Source organism: Salvia miltiorrhiza, chromosome 1 (assembly GCF_028751815.1).
Source record: "Salvia miltiorrhiza cultivar Shanhuang (shh) chromosome 1, IMPLAD_Smil_shh, whole genome shotgun sequence".
NCBI classification, from domain to species: Eukaryota; Viridiplantae; Streptophyta; class Magnoliopsida; order Lamiales; family Lamiaceae; genus Salvia; species Salvia miltiorrhiza.
Window position 1 is genome coordinate 45,295,975 of NC_080387.1, and position 19,881 is coordinate 45,315,855.

Below are 19,881 nucleotides of genomic sequence, written 5' to 3' on the forward strand. Positions count from 1 at the left end.
TCGAAATACCACATCAAGCTTCAAAAAATATGAAACAAATTTAATATGTATAATTTTTTTTATAACCATATTTTTCAACAAAAAATAAGTTTTATTTCAAATACACTTTGGTATCACATAAGGGTGCCTCCAACCATGATCCAATTTCTAGCTTCTAAAATTGCCACATCAGCTTTAGAAATCCACCTACTTTTTTCTCTCACATCTCCTCCAACAATAAATCAGTTTCTTACTTTTTCAGGGTCCCACTATAATACACACTCCCTTTATATATATATATAACTCATATGGAGAAAATTCCAAGAAGTTAATAAACTTGAAAGTTTTGAATCAACTTTGCAATTTGCAAACTATTATTCCATCCCATGGATTCTTAGATGGGATTACATTCTTCAAACTCAGAAAAGAGAAAAACCTGAGTTACAATTCTCTCCATCAATTTTGGTCCGAAGAATTTTCATTAAATGGTGGCCAAAAGAAGATTTCTTTGGAGAAGGAAGAACCTATGACAGAAGAGGAATTCTCTCTATTAAAACATCATCCCAAATAATTGAGAGATTAAATTATCAGAATCCTTCAAAGAATTCTTTGCTTAAAGATCTTTTCCAATCTATGGATAAAGATTCAATTAATTCATTGTGGAAAGAAGTCTTTGGACAAGCAAATCCAGAAATGATCAAAGAAGGAAATTCTTCAACTCCTTCCTCATCAACGGTAGAAAATCTTATTGCCAATGATACAGAAATGCTGGATACTGAAGACTTTCAAGAAGCTCAAGATCCTTATGGTGATCTTAATAAATTCCTACTTGAAGATATTAGTCATGAATAGAATGGCAAAACAAATGCGTAATGACGCATGCCATGATGTAATTAGATTAGTACTATTTACTTTTTGACTTTTGTTGCTTTTGCTTTTTGAAAATAATGGCTTGTTGTCGGAAGCCTTTTGCTTTAAATATGTAAGGTCCTCACTTGTTTGAGACACCAAGTTTTAGAAGCATAAGTGTTTGTAATCATATGCTCCATCTTCTTGTAAAAAATCCTCTCTTGTTCGTGTGTTCAAAGAAATATTGAAGAAATTCTTCATGTAAGTATTTGTTATGAATTATGAGTTTAAATCCTGTTGCATACAATAATCTTTTTTATGCTCCATATGATTATATTATACATAGCAATCGTGCTAATTACTTCAAAAAATTAAAAGAAAAAATAAAATGTATTAATAATTATATTAAATATCTTGAAAGAGTTTTGGAAACTCCAGGACTTAACGATTTTCATAGATTTGAAATCTTTAATTTCAAATTACAAAAAGCTAAACAAAGCTTAAAAGCCTTTGAATCTCAAGGCTCTTATTTATCTGCTGCATAATATTGTTTGCTTAAATTAAGCAAATATTAAGATTATGCTCTGATAAAATCAATTCCTAATTAGGAATTTAAGATACCACGCCTAGTGGTATCAGAGCCAAATTGGTGATAATAGAGGGGAAGTAAAATCTTCATTTTTGATAAGAAAATTTCTATCTAATTTATAAATTGAAAGTTGTTGATTGCTCTACACGAGCTTTGCTCCAAGTCAGGTACCGTAAAGCCTGTAAAGCCTAAAGGGTAAGGTAGGATAAATCCTTGACAGTATCAATCAAAACTCTTGAATGAATAAATTAGTAAGAAGTCTTTCAAAGAAGAAGTCCTCTTCAAACAATTCAAAGAATTACAAAAATAAAGAAATTGTTTTATCTGAAAATTTTGAGAGAAATTTACAAGATTGGAAATCACCAAAGGTCTCTCAAACAAAAATTTATAAACAAGGAACCTTCGAATTCCGAAGTGATTATATCGTAAAAACGATAGAACAATCAATCCCTCTCATAGGAGGATTTGATTCTTTTAAACTTCTTTCTAAAGATCTAATTGAAGATCATAAATCTCAAAATTATAAATTTTTACATCTAGGAATGGTTCAAATTGGGTTAAAACCATTAACTAGAGAAGGATTAAATGTCAGTGCCTTAATTATGGTCAGAGACCAAAGGCATCTTCAATTCGAAGATTCTTTATTAGGAATCGTTGAATCCTCACTTTGTGATGGTCCTATATATTTTAGTTGTTTCCCAAATTTTCCTGTGTCTTTATCTGATCCAACAATTATGGATACTCTTACTTTAAATATAAAGACTGATGGTTTTAAAATGAATTCCCGTACAGAAAATATTGTTCTTACTTATAGAATTTGCTATAAAGCAATGAACACCACTATTTCTAGATTTAATATTCAAACTGATCAAATAAGATCTAGAAATGGTGAAACGACTCTTTTTATTACTGATACTGCCAAAGGAAATTTAGCAGTACCAAAAACCATAAAATGGAATCAAGTGTCTCTTCCAGAAGTCTGGAAACTTGAAAATATTTCACCACCTGTTAAAGAGGAAAAAAGAGAACTTGAAAGCATCGTTCAGTATGTTGACGGTGATGTAGAAATCAAATTCAAATCTAGAAGGTTTCGTCTTAAATTAGATGAAGAACTTTTAAGTACTTCTAGAGCTTCTACTTCTTCTGTTCCTCTATCTGATTTTGAAAGAGTCAGTATATCTGGGATTAATAAAACTCCAGAACAGGTTTCTCAACCTGAATACAAGGTTGAAGTCCCAGAGAGTAGAAATTATAGGAGAAATACTGGATCTCCTACACTCTCCGATATGGGATATAGCAGTAATGTCTTTATGATTAAAAATAATCTTTCCTTCTCTAAAAAAGTAGAGAAAAGTCTTAATAAGACTAAGAATAGTGAAAAGAGAAAATGGTTCTCTTCTGTCATAGGTTCTTCCTTCTCCAAAGAAATCTTCTTTTGGCCACCATTTAATGAAAATTCTTCGGACCAAAATTGATGGAGAGAATTGTAACTCAGGTTTTTCTCTTTTCTGAGTTTGAAGAATGTAATCCCATCTAAGAATCCATGGGATGGAATAATAGTTTGCAAATTGCAAAGTTGATTCAAAACTTTCAAGTTTATTAACTTCTTGGAATTTTCTCCATATGAGTTTAATTCTTCGAGGGAATATGATGGGTGATACCCCCCATGAAAAGAAAAATATGGAAAACCATTGAGGAATGTGTTGAGTAACATCCTCAAGATCAAATTTGATCCACCATGAATGTTTTCTATTTTTATTTTCATAGATGAATAAATTATCCCAAGCTTTAACATAATCATGAAAGCTATAATAATTAGGGAAATCTTGATATGTTTCAAGTTGTCTACTTTGATAAGTAGGCAAACCCCAATTTGAGGCAGAAAGAATTTTCTTAATAACACATTTAGAATATGCGTATTCGCTACCTCTATCACTGTGTTGAATTTCAACAGATCCTGTTTCAAGGAGAATTGCCTCAAAATAATTTCTGCTCTTTTTACCAAAAATTGGTAAAATATCTTTATTAAGATGAGTTTGAGCCAATTGAAATGGAGATAGACCTTTTAGATCTTTTTTAATTGGGCAACAATTAATATATCCGGAATTCAGATATGGGTATCTAATTTCTTCTTTAGATCCCTTTTGAAGAAATATAGCATTTTGATATAATTGTATATCATATGCCATATCGTCGTCTTCAAATTCCTCATTAGGATCAAAATTTGTAAGACTAACTTCTTCTTCTTTGGTAGGCTTTTTAGCCAGAAGATTAGACTTTTTAGTCGTTTGATTGGGATTTGGATTCTTCCCCAAATTCATCATTGGTCGTTTTCCCATAGCACGTTGTTTTACAACGGTTTTCCAGGCTTCTTCCCTGCAAGAATTCTCGGGTTAGAAAATCTGGTAATGAATTTGATTTTCCAGATATATGTTCGATGTCAAAATCAAAACATGCTAATATGGATTGCCATCTAGCAAAAATTTGTTTTGATGCAATATTTTTGACATCTTTTAAAAGAATATCCTTAGCTGATTTACAATCAACTCTTATTAAGAATTTTTGGTTTAATATGTCACTCTCAAATTTAGCAACACATTTAACGATTGCAAGTAATTCTTTTTTAATTGTAGAATAATTCTTTTGAGAATCATTCCAAATTCCAGATGTAAATCTAATAAGTTCTTCTTTAGAACCATCGGAATTTCTTTGTTTAAGAATTCCTCCGTATCCGATTTCAGATGCATCAGATTCGATTATCTTAAATGCTTCTGGATTAGCAAGGGATAAACATGGGAGTTCTTTAACTCTGAGCTTAATTCTTTTAACAGCTTCTGTATGTTTATCAGACCAAGGTAAAGGATTTTTTCTTTAACCTTTGGAATAATAACTTACAATCTTTTGCGAGATCTTGATAAAAATTACCTATATAATTTAGGCAACCAAGAAATCGTTGGAGTTGATTAAGATCTGTAATTTTATCGGGAAATTTATCCGCAAATAAAATTACCCTTTCAATAGGAACAATTATTTTGTTCTCAATATAATGTCCAAGAAATTTTATTTTTGTTTGAAAAAGTCTAACTTTCTTAATATTAATAGCTAAACCAGCCTTTTTGGTGGCTTGTATAAAAATATTAAGATGTTTAAAGTGTTGATCAATGTTTTCAGAAAAAATTAAAACATCATCAATATAGATAATTATAAAATCTATATAAGGATTAAAAATTTGATTCATAATATTTTGAAATTCCATTGGAGCATTTTTTAAACCAAATGGCATAACATTCCATTCGAAATGTCCAAAAGGAACGGTAAAAGTTGTTTTATATTTATCTTCTTCTTTAAGAAGAATTTGATAAAATCCTGATTTAATGTCAAAAGAGGAAAATATATTTCCAGTATATAATCTATTTAATAGATCTCTTTTATTTGGTAATGGATGCTTTATCCATTTGAGAGCTTTATTAAGCGGTTTATAATTTATAACAAGTCTAGGAGCTCCTCTTTCAATTTCTGCAGCATTTTCAACATAAAATGCCGGGCAACTCCATTGACTTTTACTGGGCCTTATTAAACCCTTTTTAAGAAGACTATCAATTTCTTCTTTACAATATTTTAATAGTCTTTCATTCATGGCTATTGGTCTTGCTTTAGTAGAAATATTATCTTCATCAAAACCTTCTATGTATGGAAGACTAACTTCATGCTTTTTTCTATTCCAGAAAGCATTTGGAACTTCAGCACAAATTTCATTGTTTATTTTTTCAAGAATTTGTTTTATTTTATTTTGAATTTTTTCAGAATTGATTTTTTCCTTAATATTTTTAAATCTAATCTGTTCTTTAAGGGAATTTATAAAATAATTTTTATTATCAATAACCTTTTGAATAATATTTATGGATTTTGTAATGGGAACAGAAGTGAAAGGAAAATGTAAATTTTTTCCTTTAACTTTAGCAAATAAACCTTTTTCATTAATTTTATTAATAGGAAAAAGCATTTGGAAAAAAGGTGTTCCTAAAATAACAGGAGTAGAAATATTTTTGATTAAAATAAAAGATGTGTTTAGACACACTCCTGAATTACAAATAGCAACATCAGATAATTTGTAATTTACAATGAGAGGCTGCTTATTAGCTGCTGTAATAAATTGAGTAGTCTTTGAATAATATTTCGAAGGTATTATTCCTTCACTAATACAATTAACATCTGCTCCTGTATCAAGGAGAGCGTTAATAGTAATAGTAAATTCTTTATTGATAATCAAAGTAACTTTGGAATACCATTTTTGAGATCGTATTTGATCAATTTTATTGATCCAGATTAGATCTTTAAAAATTATTTGATTAATATTTTGATCTTCTTCTTTGTTGGAAATAATGTTATCTTCTTCGTCTGATGAAGAAGAGTCACTTTTCCAATTTGATTTCATAAGATCAAATCTTTCATTAAGATTTTTAACTTCAGATTTTATCTGATTAATTTCTGCTTTTAATTCAGAAATCGTAGGCTCTCTTTCAACTTGATTAGCCTTTTCTAATATTTTTTGATAAGAATATAATTCTCTTTCTTGAGAAATATGATTCTCAAGTTTTGTAATTTTTTTGTTCTTGATTAGAACTTGAAGCTAGAACAAGATAATGTTCTATCGCTTTTCTTTTTTCTATAGGGTCTTTTATTTGATCTATTAGATCAAGAATGAAGTTTTCTTCATTAGAAATAACATTGATTTCTAATCCCATAAATTTAATAAGACATACATCACAATCACAATCTTCATTGCAATTTTGTTGTTCATTTTCTTCAGATTCATATTCTGAAGATTCAGAGGAATTTTCTCTGATAAAATTGACATAAAGATCTTCTTGTTCTTCTTCATTAAGAAGTATATTACATAGAGCATCTTTTAAATCTCTATCAATATTGAGATTATTAATCTTTTTCTTAACAAAACACTTATTAGCTTTGTGGCCAATTTTTCCACATTTCCAACAAACAGGTTTAATGGTTTCATTTTGTTTAACCTTTTTCATCCGTTTAGGATAACCTCTTTTAATAGGTTTTGATTTTAAAGGTTCTTTAGAATAAAATTTTTGTTTATTTTTAAATTTATGTTTTTTCTTTATTCTTTTAGAAAATTGTTGTTCAGATTGTAATCCAATTTGTTCACAAAAATCTCCAATAATATTTCTATTCTCATTCTTTTGTAATTCAAGCTGCCGTTTTAGCTTGATATCATTACAAAGAACGATTCCTTCTGCAGTAATTTCTGCAGATAGATCACCATAAGTGAGTTTTTCCCACTCTATTTTTCCACTAGAAAATTTTGTTTTTAGTCTATTTGAAACTCTTTCAGCAAAAAGTGGAGGAAGGCCAGAAATAAATTTTTCTTTCCAAAAATTCATACCACAATCATTTCGGGTTAAAACTTTAGACATAAAAACATCTTTATACCATCTAAAGTCAGAAAGAGTAACACATCTAAGATTCATCAGTTGTTTCTGAGATCTGTCTAGTTGTAACTCATTAGTTCCAACAAAATTAGACAGGATAGTATAAATAAGAGTATTAACAACATCAGATTCTTCTTTATTAGAGATGGGATTAGTAATACTGGCACTAAGAATTTTATTCTTAGCTTCTTTTGAGATATAAAAATCCCACCAGCCTTGTAATTGACCAGTAAAACCGGTAATAATTGCTTGAGCAATTTGATAATCTTCATTGCCTTTGATTTTGGCTGCTGATGAATAAATAAGCATTTGTTTAACAATAGTTTTAATCTGATATTCAGATTTTCCATCAATATTCCATTCAGTAATGGCTTCACCACTGAATTGAGCAAAATCCTTATGGTCTTCAATTTGAAGATCAATAGGAGTATTTTTTGTATAAAAAGGTTTAACATTAGCCACTTTAATAATTTTATTGACTTGTAAATCGTCATCAGAAGAATTTTCTTCTTTAGTGATAACCGAAACATGATTATAACTGCTTCCAGGTTTATCATGTTTCTCAGTAACACTAATTTTTTGCAGTCTAGTAATTAGACCATCTAAAAAATCATTATCTTTTTTAGAACTTAACAGAAAATTTTCTTTTTTAAGATTAGGAGGAGGTTTAATCATAAGCGTATCTGTATATTTTTCCTTTTTAGGACCAAGCATTTCTTCTATTCTATTGGTTTGATTACCAAGAGAATGTAAAGCAAGATTAGTAAAATTATTTTGCTGAATGATATTATCAAAATCTCCTTTTCCAGATTCGGTTTTAATAGGAGTAGCAAAAATCTCCTTTTCTCCTGTTTTAAGAACAAGAGTAGAAAATGGAGGATGAATTTCCTCAACAGCTTCATCAGTTTCATGAGAATAAATTTTATATTTCTTTTCTAAAACTGATAAAAAACTTTTATTATTAGAATCAGGAAATTCTTTTTCTCTTTGTGGAAAATAAAGATTTTCAAGCCAAGAGAAAAAATCTAATTTTAATCCATGAGTTTCACTCCACTCATCATATCTTTTTGTATAAAGAGATTTTTGACCTGTAGTAAGAGAATAAGAACCATTTTTCTCTTTTCACTATTCTTAGTCTTATTAAGACTTTTCTCTACTTTTTTAGAGAAGGAAAGATTATTTTTAATCATAAAGACATTACTGCTATATCCCATATCGGAGAGTGTAGGAGATCCAATATTTCTCCTATAATTTCTACTCTCTGGGACTTCAACCTTGTATTCAGGTTGAGAAACCTGTTCTGGAGTTTTATTAATCCCAGATATACCGACTCTTTCAAAATCAGATAGAGGAACAGAAGAAGTAGAAGCTCTAGAAGTACTTAAAAGTTCTTCATCTAATTTAAGACGAAACCTTCTAGATTTGAATTTGATTTCTACATCACCGTCAACATACTGAACGATGCTTTCAAGTTCTCTTTTTTCCTCTTTAACAGGTGGTGAAATATTTTCAAGTTTCCAGACTTCTGGAAGAGACACTTGATTCCATTTTATGGTTTTTGGTACTGCTAAATTTCCTTTGGCAGTATCAGTAATAAAAAGAGTCGTTTCACCATTTCTAGATCTTATTTGATCAGTTTGAATATTAAATCTAGAAATAGTGGTGTTCATTGCTTTATAGCAAATTCTATAAGTAAGAACAATATTTTCTGTACGGGAATTCATTTTAAAACCATCAGTCTTTATATTTAAAGTAAGAGTATCCATAATTGTTGGATCAGATAAAGACACAGGAAAATTTGGGAAACAACTAAAATATATAGGACCATCACAAAGTGAGGATTCAACGATTCCTAATAAAGAATCTTCGAATTGAAGATGCCTTTGGTCTCTGACCATAATTAAGGCACTGACATTTAATCCTTCTCTAGTTAATGGTTTTAACCCAATTTGAAACCATTCCTAGATGTAAAAATTTATAATTTTGAGATTTATGATCTTCAATTAGATCTTTAGAAAGAAGTTTAAAAGAATCAAATCCTCCTATGAGAGGGATTGATTGTTCTATCGTTTTTTACGATATAATCACTTCGGAATTCGAAGGTTCCTTGTTTATAAATTTTTGTTTGAGAGACCTTTGGTAATTTCCAATCTTGTAAATTTCTCTCAAAATTTTCAGATAAAACAATTTCTTTATTTTTGTAATTCTTTGAATTGTTTGAAGAGGACTTCTTCTTTGAAAGACTTCTTACTAATTTATTCATTCAAGAGTTTTGATTGATACTGTCAAGGATTTATCCTACCTTACCCTTTAGGCTTTACAGGCTTTACGGTACCTGACTTGGAGCAAAGCTCGTGTAGAGCAATCAACAACTTTCAATTTATAAATTAGATAGAAATTTTCTTATCAAAAATGAAGATTTTACTTCCCCTCTATTATCACCAATTTGGCTCTGATACCACTAGGCGTGGTATCTTAAATTCCTAATTAGGAATTGATTTTATCAGAGCATAATCTTAATATTTGCTTAATTTAAGCAAACAATATTATGCAGCAAATAAATAAGAGCCTTGAGATTCAAAGGCTTTTAAGCTTTGTTTAGCTTTTTGTAATTTGAAATTAAAGATTTCAAATCTATGAAAATCGTTAAGTCCTGGAGTTTCCAAAACTCTTTCAAGATATTTAATATAATTATTAATACATTTTATTTTTTCTTTTAATTTTTTGAAGTAATTAGCACGATTGCTATGTATAATATAATCATATGGAGCATAAAAAAGATTATTGTATGCAACAGGATTTAAACTCATAATTCATAACAAATACTTACATGAAGAATTTCTTCAATATTTCTTTGAACACACGAACAAGAGAGGATTTTTTACAAGAAGAGGGAGCATATGATTACAAACACTTATGCTTCTAAAACTTGGTGTCTCAAACAAGTGAGGACCTTACATATTTAAAGCAAAAGGCTTCCAACAACAAGCCATTATTTTCAAAAAGCAAAAGCAACAAAAGTCAAAAAGTAAATAGTACTAATCTAATTACATTATGGGATGCGTCATTACGCATTTGTTTTGCCATTCTATTCATGACTAATATCTTCAAGTAGGAATTTATTAAGATCACCATAAGGATCTTGAGCTTCTTGAAAGTCTTCAGTATCCAGCATTTCTGTATCATTGGCAATAAGATTTTCTACCGTTGATGAGGAAGGAGTTGAAGAATTTCCTTCTTTGATCATTTCTGGATTTGCTTGTCCAAAGACTTCTTTCCACAATGAATTAATTGAATCTTTATCCATAGATTGGAAAAGATCTTTAAGCAAAGAATTCTTTGAAGGATTCTGATAATTTAATCTCTCAATTATTTGGGATGATGTTTTAATAGAGAGAATTCCTCTTCTGTCATAGGTTCTTCCTTCTCCAAAGAAATCTTCTTTTGGCCACCATTTAATGAAAATTCTTCGGACCAAAATTGATGGAGAGAATTGTAACTCAGGTTTTTCTCTTTTCTGAGTTTGAAGAATGTTTATATATTTTAATTTTATTTTTAAATTAAATTTCTATATATTAATTATCTAATTTAATAAAATAAATTAAATTTAAAATTATAAATAATAATTGAAATTACTAAAATTAAATCATATTCTGTTTACAAACCAATATATATATATATATATATATATATATATTAAATTTACAAAGCAATATATATATTTTACGTAACATACATATTCAAAGGAAAAAAACAAAATAAATAAAATGGGAACACACCAATATTGGGCAATATTGGGCTGAAAACAGAAAATTGAAGGAATGGGACCCACAACTATTAGGCTGAAATCAACATGAATTAAAGAAATGGGGCCGTGCCTGGGACCCGCCGTGTCAGCAAAAACTGGTTCCGAGTTCGGAACCAGTTTCTTCTTTTCTCAATGGTAGTTCTCAATTCTGAAAACTGGTTTTTTCACCCGTTGGGGCACCCTAAGTATCATTTCAAATTCGAATTTACATAATAGTGACTAATACTATGTTCTGAATAAAAGATTTGAAACATGTTCCCAAGGGGACACCAATCGGTGCGGCCTCCTGTTTGTTAACAGTGAGGTATCGGGTTCAAATCCCATTGCTTCCCTTCCCCAACTCCCCAAAGTCAAAAAAAAAAAAAAAAATTGAAACATATTTTCTCTAAATCATTATCTTTTTAGTCATACATAATTTTTTTTGTTCTATTGTTATTGCCTATTGGAGTAAAAGGACAAATAAATAAAATGATGAGTACAATTTTTAGATGTAAAATCATAACACATTCCACGAATATATGAAATAAATATTATTTTTAATTTTCATATAAGTTATCAATACCATATTTGATAGAATAGATTAAATTAGTAATTTATAAATATCTTTATAGTTTAGGTTTTAATTGATGTGGTTAGATTAATATTTTAGCCTAAGAATAAATTAACCAATGTTATAATTACAAGGGCAAATAGCACCAAAATTCACTAACCGTGGGTGAATTCTCAATTTTCTTATGACTTTCAAATGTTAGTGTAAAATACATAAATTTTCGATTGGTATGATTTTACCCATAAATTACACGACTATCCTAGACAACAAGCAAGATTCACCTTCAATAAACAAGATTTTTTACAACAATACCAACGGCTCCGTAAGAAAGGAATGAGAAAATGTGAGTAAAAAAAAGAAATAAATATGAAATTAGGTGAAAATTAGGGCTATTAATTAATTCAGTTACTAAAATGATTTCATTTTATCTATTTTATCAAACGATGTCGTTTTCAAACCAGTATTAGTAAGCCACATCACTTACAAGTCAACAAAAGTATAGTCGGAAGACTTCATCATGAAAAAAATTTGACTCAATCAAAAATTTATGTATTTTACACTAACACTTGAAATTATGGAAAAAAATGAGAATTCATCAAAAATTTGGTTGATTTGAACGCTATTTGTCCTAATTATAATTTGTATTGTGTATTTCATGTCTCCAAAAATACACTAATCTATATAACATATTGACAATGCCTCCCTAGTAGACCAGATAAAAAAAAAAAAAAAGACAGTCGGATCGAACATGCTCTAAGTTTTACTAAGATTTTTTTCCCCGTATTTTCTAATTGGTGTGTGGTGGATAAGCATCTTCCTCTCCTCAGTATACTCGGAATACGAATAAGGGCCGCACCTCGTGCTCTCTCGGTGCACCAGGGCCACGACTCGCGCGAGTCAAGGCATTCGTCCGCTCCGCGAGTACTATTGTGGATACACTGGCATCTTAATTTTGATACTAGATAAATTATTTGTTAGTTGTATTTTGATGTCTTGTTAATGATGGGGTTAAGTCCTTTGGATTTTGGTTGATTTATCTTTCATCCAGTGGGTGTTAAAAAGAATTAATAAAATTAATTAATAACTCTAAATATAAGAATAATGGAAAGCAAAGCATAACGAAAGTAGTAATAGTTGTTCGCTCAAAAGGGATTAGGTAGATCTAGGGATGACAATTTATCCGCGGGTAACGGATATCCGCGAAAACCCGAACCTATTAGGGTGGATTTGAGAGGCATTTGATATCCACGGAGAGTTTCGTGGTTGCAATTCACTATCCATTTAGTTCGTGGGTATGGGTTTGGATACTTACTATCCATACCCGCGAAAAATATCAGCGAAAATACCCGTCAATTATCCGTGAAATACACGTGAAATACCCACAATAAATTCCCAAAAAAGTATGGGCTTTGAATATACATTTGAGATATGGGCCAACATATCATATCTTAAAAAAAGGCCCTAACAGAATCTAAACCTAAGGCCCAAACACTAACTCAGCCATTGGAATTTTATATTTTAGTTGATGAATTTGTATTTAAACTTTGTTATTTGTGGATTTCAACATGGATGAAGGATGTGGATTTGAACTGTGTTATTTGTGTTGATTTTTTTATTTTTTTTGTATTAAATTTGTTATAAATTTATATTTAAATTCTGTTTCGCGGGTATCTGATGGATAGTGGGTGGGGGTATCCGTCAAATAGCGGGTGGCGGATACCTGACGGATAGCGGGTTGGTGGATACCCGATGGACGGGTAGCGGGTTTGGATACCATTTGATATCCATGGATAGTTTCGTGGTTAAAAACTACTATCCATTTAGTTCGCGGGTATGGATATGGATAGTCACTATCCGTACCCGTTGTACCTGATTGCCATCCATAGATCCCAAATCTAAAAATAAACATCAACCAATATATCATACATAGTATTGCCCAAACGCGACAACACCCAAAAGAGATAACAAAAAAAAAAACGAGAAATATGCTAGAAATAACCAAAGAACTAGCCAAAAAAAGGCTTCATCAAGAAGACAAAGCAAACAACATCAAAACAAAAGCAATCAAAAAATGACTACCTATCATCATGAAAACGAAATCTGAAGTTAAGATAACCAAGTTGGTCCATCCTAATAAAAGCAAGAAAATGCCTAGAAGATGAGAGATAATCGAAAGTAGATAACACCTGAGCTTGATGTCCTCGACGCGCCATAAAATCAGCAGGTCGGTTTTCCTCTCGATGAATTTGAGTAAAACAGACCTGCCGATGAAGAATGAGCCATCGAAAGTAGTAATAGTTGCATGTTTTAGCTTTAGATAAAGTGGCGAATGTGCAAATTCCTGAAATATTTGCGGAAGACTCGAATAAGTGAGAAGTTGAGGGGTCAGACCAAAATTATATTATTAGAAGGTGTGGAAAGTAAGAAATAGCAGCGCAAATCTGGCTGGGCAATTTCATCACGAGTAAAAGTTAGAAGATTTGCAGGAAATTGGAAGGGAAGGCGGCCAAAAATGGGCATAAGATTCGTATTAATGGTGAACAAGCAAGGCCAGACTCGGCTTGCACAGTACTACGAATACCTAAACATCGAAGAACGGCGAGCACTCGAAGGCGAAATTGTTCGTAAATGCCTCGCCCGCAACGAACAGCAGGTCTCTCTTTCTCTCTCATATTTGCTTCTGAATTTTAGTCTGATGCGAGAGTCTAAATTTAATGAATTTGCCTTTTGGTTTACTTTAGAAGCAATTGTTTTCTCTACGGGAATTGCTTGATTGAATTATGTGAATTAGTAGAAAACTACCTCGATTGGTGGAAGTTTGATCGGTTGAATTGATTTTTGGGTGGCTGTAATGGAGATTTTATTTCAAAAAAGGCTTGTTTGGATTATTTAGTTTGGCATTTAAGTCTCGAGGCTTGATCCGCATGAGGCTGCATTATGAGTCGCTCTAAATTGTGAAGCAATCTAATGCAGCAGAATGAGGCCATTTTATTTGTATTTATAGCAGGCGATTCTGTATTGGTTGTATAAAGTGTAGGGTTGCTTGTTGGGTATTAAATCATTAGCAGATCTTGCCGAAGACTAGAGTTGTTTCTGGTAGATCAAATGTTTTTGTCGACAGGATTAATCTTCCTATGTTATTTTCTTATTCTAGTAAAAACTGTTTCTCCTAATCTCATCAGATAAGAAAAAGATTCATTAAAGTGCATGGACGTGTCTAATTATGCAGGAGCGAATTTTAGCTACTGTATGTCAAATCTAAACCTAGATGAAAGTCCTTTAGAGGGTGTTTACTTTTCAAGATTGATAAGATACATGATTAAGTATTTTTATCCTCATTGCTAGGATTACTCCAATCCTACCCTTTCAATGAGATATGAATCAAGCAAAATTAGCTCAAATGATAGAAATTATCAAGGGCCTTGGGTTATCCCAAAGCAAGATATGCCCAATTAGAGGAAAATATAATCCTTCAAATTCTTATTCTCCCCCCCCCCCCCCCCCCCTCCCCCCCAATTTTTTTTCTAGGTTTTTATTGAGTTTCGTAGCTGCAAGCTTATTTTTGTTTCTATATGGAACAGTGTTCATTTGTCGAGCATCGGAACTACAAAGTGGTGTATAGGCGATATGCATCATTATTTTTCCTGGTTGGAGTAGACAACGAAGAAGTAAGTCATACTGTCTCTTAACTCAAAAAAACAAGGTCATATGGTCTCTTGACTAAAAAAAAATTGTCTTTTAGCTTCACGGCTTTTATTTGCTTGAGTTTTGTAATTCCTCTTTCTTCCACAATGTAAAGTAGTCTGAAAATTTCTGGTTGCTCAATCCAATCTCATTGCTATACTACTCAAGACTCAAGTCCGGTACTTTTCTAGTTTTTTGTAAACTGAGTAGATCATAATAAGCGTAGACCACAATGTAATCTTAATCAACGACCATGTACATAGCCCGTGTTAGTTAAATTGTCCTATTTGTGATACCTCAGTAAACTGTTTGACTTGAATATTAGTGGGGATATATTTTATCTATTAAGTAGACTCTCTTTTCTAAAAAAAGAAAAATGAAAAGTGTCACAGAGGTTCTTCTGGGCGAACATCTACATATATCTTTATTGATGATTTAGAACATGGTGCTCACTAATTCCAGCTAAAGTTATGGTTCTTCACCAAATTATTTTTCAACTGATAATTACTGGCTTGAAGTACCAGAGGAAAAAGTATCTTGGTTGTTGTGGGCAGCTTTATGATGTAGATGATGTGAAAATCCCAAATGTGGTTGGATCATCATCTTAAACTTCAAAAATTGGATCTTTATCCATGCATCAAGGTCATGTAACATGAGAAGTATTTGATACACCTTGTGTTTGTCAAGTTGTGTGGCTAATTCATACTCTTAGCCCAATATTATCTTGTTTGTTTTTTTTATTTTACCCCAAAAAGAAATTGTCTTTGCATTATTGCTCTTAAACATAGCTCTTGAGGAATAGTTATCTGAGGAACTTTGGCTTTAGTGAGATGGTAGCTTGTGATGATCTTGATTGTGGTTCAAGAGTTTTGACAGAGTTCCAAACCATAAGATTGGATGCTCACGTACTGTCACATCAAACCTGTTAGCTATTGATGTTTACTTATAACTAATATCCCCTACACTTGTCTTCTATGATCAATGAATCAGCAATAGCTATATGTTTTCCACCGCTTGCCTGTTCTTTTGTGCTCAATCTGGTTTTGTCCTTTAAGGGTTATCATATAAACAGTTACTTCAGCAATGGGACTTTAGGGGACTTGGGAGTTTGATTGATTTACATAGAAAGAAAGAAAGAAAGAAAGAAGAGAGAGCGTGATTTATTTAAGGAACTATGCAGGGGTAATTTGGTATTTTAGCAAATTATCAGCCACTAATCACCAAAGGCACTCATCAGATTGCCTTGCTCAAAGTATGCGTCAACAATTTCTTCCAAAATCTAATACATCCCACCTAGAGTCATAGACCATACAAATGCTTGCTAGTTATAATGCTTATCAGTTATCAGCCTTCTAATAGTGGAGCTTTTAGTTTCTTTTGATTAATTTCTAAGCTCCTTCTTTGGTTATGTTTGCAGAATGAACTCGCTATATTGGAATTTATACACCTCCTAGTCGAAACTATGGATCGTCATTTTGGCAATGTGGTAAGTTCCTAACCCCCCTCCAATTAAAAAAAGAAAAAAGAAAAAGAAAAAAAAAGAAAGAAAGAAAGAAAGGGAAGATATAAAATTATTAATGAATAGATACACAACAGATTAATGTTGTTTCCACTCATCACTGCATTTCGATTTTTGCAGTGTGAGCTGGACATCATGTTCCATTTGGAGAAGGCACATTTCATGCTGGAGGAAATGGTTATGAATGGTTGTATCGTCGAGACCAGCAAGGCCAACATCCTCTCTCCAATACAACTTCTGGATAAAGCATCATAGTGTGTAGCTTGAACACCTTGGAGAGTTTTGACAATTCTGTTTGTACCATTGTATCTATGCAAATTCTGTTTCACCAAAAACAAGATAGTATGTTGCTTGTTGCGATGGAGCTAAATACTCAACCTTGCATATTCAGTATAGAAGCACGACCATTTAATAAACAGAGGGATGGTTCTTTGAAAGCGTTTATCTTTTATCAATATCTTTCAATTACTCCCCTTTGTGAATGCATTTACAGAGAGTCCCAAAAATTGGTAGGGACAGATCAATAACTTTTGTCCAAATGTGTAATATATGATCAGACAGCAGCCGGCCAGCCGCCCTTCCTCGGATCGCTTACACCAGTTAATATTCCATTGTACCCTCTGTTGTTCTTCAGTTTCCTTCCTAAGTCGGATGGTTTTGTAATATTTTGAACGACGAGCTGACAGACTGCGCCCCCCGCTTTAGCTTGCAGTTGGTGGCCTCTCTCTCTCAAGAAGTGTTTTCTCTCTTCAGAGAGTTCAATGTGTTGGCCATTGATTACTGTCCAGTTCTCATAGGAGACAATATTCGGAATAAGCTGCAGCAGGTATCAAGTGGAGCGAAAATTTCTTATTCCTTAAATATAAAAAGTAATTAATGTAAGCTGCATATATAGTAGGATGAATACCTTGTGGTATATTCTGGGGCTCTCAACAGCTGCTAGGGGTTCCATGTCCAATATAAAATGGTTGAGTAAAACCTGCGTGACTGCAGGAATAATGTCCATACCACCACTCCCACCCAAAACTCCTACTAGTTGATTCTCCTATGAAACAACATGATACACAAATTCATATATGTTGTAATGCAATTGTGTTAAAAAGCCATACCTGTATTACACAAAGCTTACTTTAAGGACAACGATGGGGGTCATGGAAGATAAGGGTCTCTTGTTTGGCCTAATGAAATTAGCTGGAGCAGGTGGGAGCTCATCAGGTGATACTTCACTTGGTATTGAGAAATCATCCATCTCGTTGTTGAGAATTATGCCGGTGGAAGGCGACATCACCCCTCCTCCAAATGCATAGTTCACCGTTGTCGTCATTGACACCGCGTTCCTCTCCGAATCCACCACGCACAAGTGGCTAGTCCCTTCATCTCTCAGCTGCCTCCATCTGATAACAACAACAACAATACAAGAATCATCATTTGCATCACTACTATATATTTTTGCCTGCTAAGTAAATTGATGAAGAATGTACACCTAGGCAAGTAATATTCAGGTGGGAATGTGGTGTTGTCAAAGATCCTTTCTCGAATCATCTTGGCGAAAGAAGGCGAAAGCATGTCCGTCACGGTTCTGCTGATGTCCACGAATTCGGGATCTCCCAGATTCATCCGGATGGCGAACATATGCTTCAGGGCTTCGATTAGACGGTGCAGGCCTAACGGACCTTGAGCAGCATCCCGGTTTCCATAGCTCTCGAAGATGTTTAGAACCTGCACCTCATTGTTATACAGAAGATGATGAATGCTATGTTGATTAGTTGAGTCCGAGGTTGGCTCACCAGAGCAAGCCCCACAGTTCCACTAGAAGGAGGGGGCATTCCAAGAATCTTGTATCCCAATGCATCAGCCTCCACTGCAGCAGTCACTCTTGCTCTGTAGTTCCTGAGATCCTCCATTGTCAATATCCCACCTGCTTCCCTCACGTCCTCGATCAGTCTCTCGCCTATCGACCCATTGTAGAGGGCCCCCGGGCCTTCCTCCGCGATGGCCTGCAAGGTGTTCCCGAGCTCCACATTGTAGCAAGTGTCGCCATACTTGAGCAGCGTGGCGTTGGGTGCAAAGACTCGTGTTAGGCCGGGGTCGGCCATGATCTTTTCTTCTTGACCAGCAATCTTCTCACCGAGGCAGGGGCTCACCACAAAGCCGTCTCTGGCAAGCTTGATGGCGGGCTCAAACAAGGCCTTCCAAGGCAAGCGGCCGTAGCTGAGCCAGGCAGCGTGAAGCCCGGCTATCTCACCGGGGGTGCCCATTGCCAATGCACCTAGAACTTTAGCTTCTACATTGCTCTCATACATGTTCTACACACACAACACATGATAGAGTTAAAAGAGTATTGCAATGATCTGTATGTGCATATGTATATGCAGCTCCGAAGCTACCTCCGAAGCAGCTGCTGGAGCAGTTTCCCTCATGTCGATTGCAAGTGCACCGGGCGCGGATGAGGAGCGAACCAGCATGAAAGCTCCGCCTCCGATCCCACTAGACATGGGGCCAACAACTCCGAGGCACAATGCAGTAGCAACAGCAGCATCAACGGCGTGGCCGCCTTTTTCAAGCATAGACACACCGATTTCGGAGCAACGCCCATCATCAGCTGCAACTACTGCTGCCTCTGACACTACAACGTCGTTGTTTCTAATCGGATGCTTATGATCATCACTTGCCCCCAAAAACCTCAAGTCAACGTAATGCCCTCTTACACTAAAAACTGTTGCACAAGCTAAGAATCAAGATTTCATGCATCCCCTAAATTTTGGCATTGAATTTCCCATTCTTCTCATTTCTTCCTTGATAATTATTAAAAGAAATAGTGATTTGATCTTTGAGTTTAAAAGGTTGTTCAATATTAGGCACTGAGATCAAAATTAACCCTTTTTCTGATACAAATATTATTTCCTTAAATTTACATGAAATCCATTTTAGTTGCCTTTATCTCTCTGAATCAGAGTCGAGTTGCAATATGTTTTTGCTATATATAAGAAAGAAAGTTTTTTTGTGTGTGAGAGAAACTAGAAGATAAGAAATGAATAGGGCTCACATGCTATGGTTGTGGCTGAGAAAGCAAGAAATATAAAGCAGAGAAGTGTGCTCCTTCTCCTGGTCTTCCTGCTCCCATCATCACTAAGCAGTAGAGAAGCAGACTCGAATTGCTCATCTCCCCCCATCTCTCTCTCTCTCTCTCTCTAAAGAAACACACAGTTTTGAGTGACGACTGTTGGCCCAAGGTGCTATTACGTAGGGTTGGTGAACATGAGTAATTAAAACAGAGGATGAAACTCAAATTTCAACCATTAATGGTCAGTATCTTTCATCTAGAATCATGATCGTCCAAAACTAAGGGACTCTTTTCGTCAGTATGTTTTAGTTATACTCCATGTGTTCACCAAAAATAATTAGTATCTTTTTTCTTTCACAAAAAAGAATTCTATTTTAGTTTTT

The 19,881-nt window shown here is 33.4% G+C and overlaps 2 protein-coding genes across 3 annotated transcripts; one reads left to right on the plus strand and one right to left on the minus strand.

The window, feature by feature from the left end:
• The first annotated feature begins 13,403 nt into the window (after positions 1-13,403).
• LOC130986025 (AP-4 complex subunit sigma) lies at positions 13,404-16,868 on the plus strand. The gene is made up of 4 exons (XM_057909296.1): positions 13,404-13,884; positions 14,813-14,899; positions 16,333-16,401; positions 16,555-16,868. Exons 1-4 carry the CDS (start codon positions 13,744-13,746, stop codon positions 16,687-16,689), a joined length of 432 nt encoding a protein of 143 aa, XP_057765279.1. The 5' UTR covers positions 13,404-13,743; the 3' UTR covers positions 16,690-16,868.
• Positions 16,859-19,881, minus strand: LOC130986013 (glutathione hydrolase 3-like). Of its 2 annotated transcripts, none has more exons than XM_057909276.1 (7): positions 19,481-19,881; positions 18,822-19,150; positions 18,222-18,740; positions 17,918-18,153; positions 17,564-17,828; positions 17,342-17,479; positions 16,859-17,251 (listed from the first exon to the last, which is right to left on the minus strand). In XM_057909276.1, the coding sequence occupies exons 1-7, from the start codon at positions 19,605-19,607 to the stop codon at positions 16,988-16,990; spliced, it is 1,878 nt and encodes a 625-aa protein (XP_057765259.1). In that variant the 5' UTR covers positions 19,608-19,881; the 3' UTR covers positions 16,859-16,987. The 2 variants fall into 2 exon arrangements, with proteins under 2 accessions (XP_057765259.1, XP_057765268.1); XM_057909285.1 differs by having other exon boundaries at positions 18,822-19,101; positions 19,481-19,815.

Coding starts and splice junctions, on each gene's coding strand:
- LOC130986025 (XM_057909296.1), top strand. CDS start 13,744: ATGGGCATAAGATTCGTATTAATGGTGAACAAGCAAGGCCAGACTCGG. Junction 13,885..14,812: donor TCGCCCGCAACGAACAGCAG/GTCTCTCTTTCT, acceptor TATATGGAACAG/TGTTCATTTGTCGAGCATCG. Junction 14,900..16,332: donor TTGGAGTAGACAACGAAGAA/GTAAGTCATACT, acceptor TTATGTTTGCAG/AATGAACTCGCTATATTGGA.
- LOC130986013 (XM_057909276.1), bottom strand. CDS start 19,607: ATGGGGGGAGATGAGCAATTCGAGTCTGCTTCTCTACTGCTTAGTGAT. Junction 19,151..19,480: donor CTCAGCCACAACCATAGCAT/GTGAGCCCTATT, acceptor CTTGTGCAACAG/TTTTTAGTGTAAGAGGGCAT. Junction 17,480..17,563: donor CCCCCATCGTTGTCCTTAAA/GTAAGCTTTGTG, acceptor GTTGTTTCATAG/GAGAATCAACTAGTAGGAGT.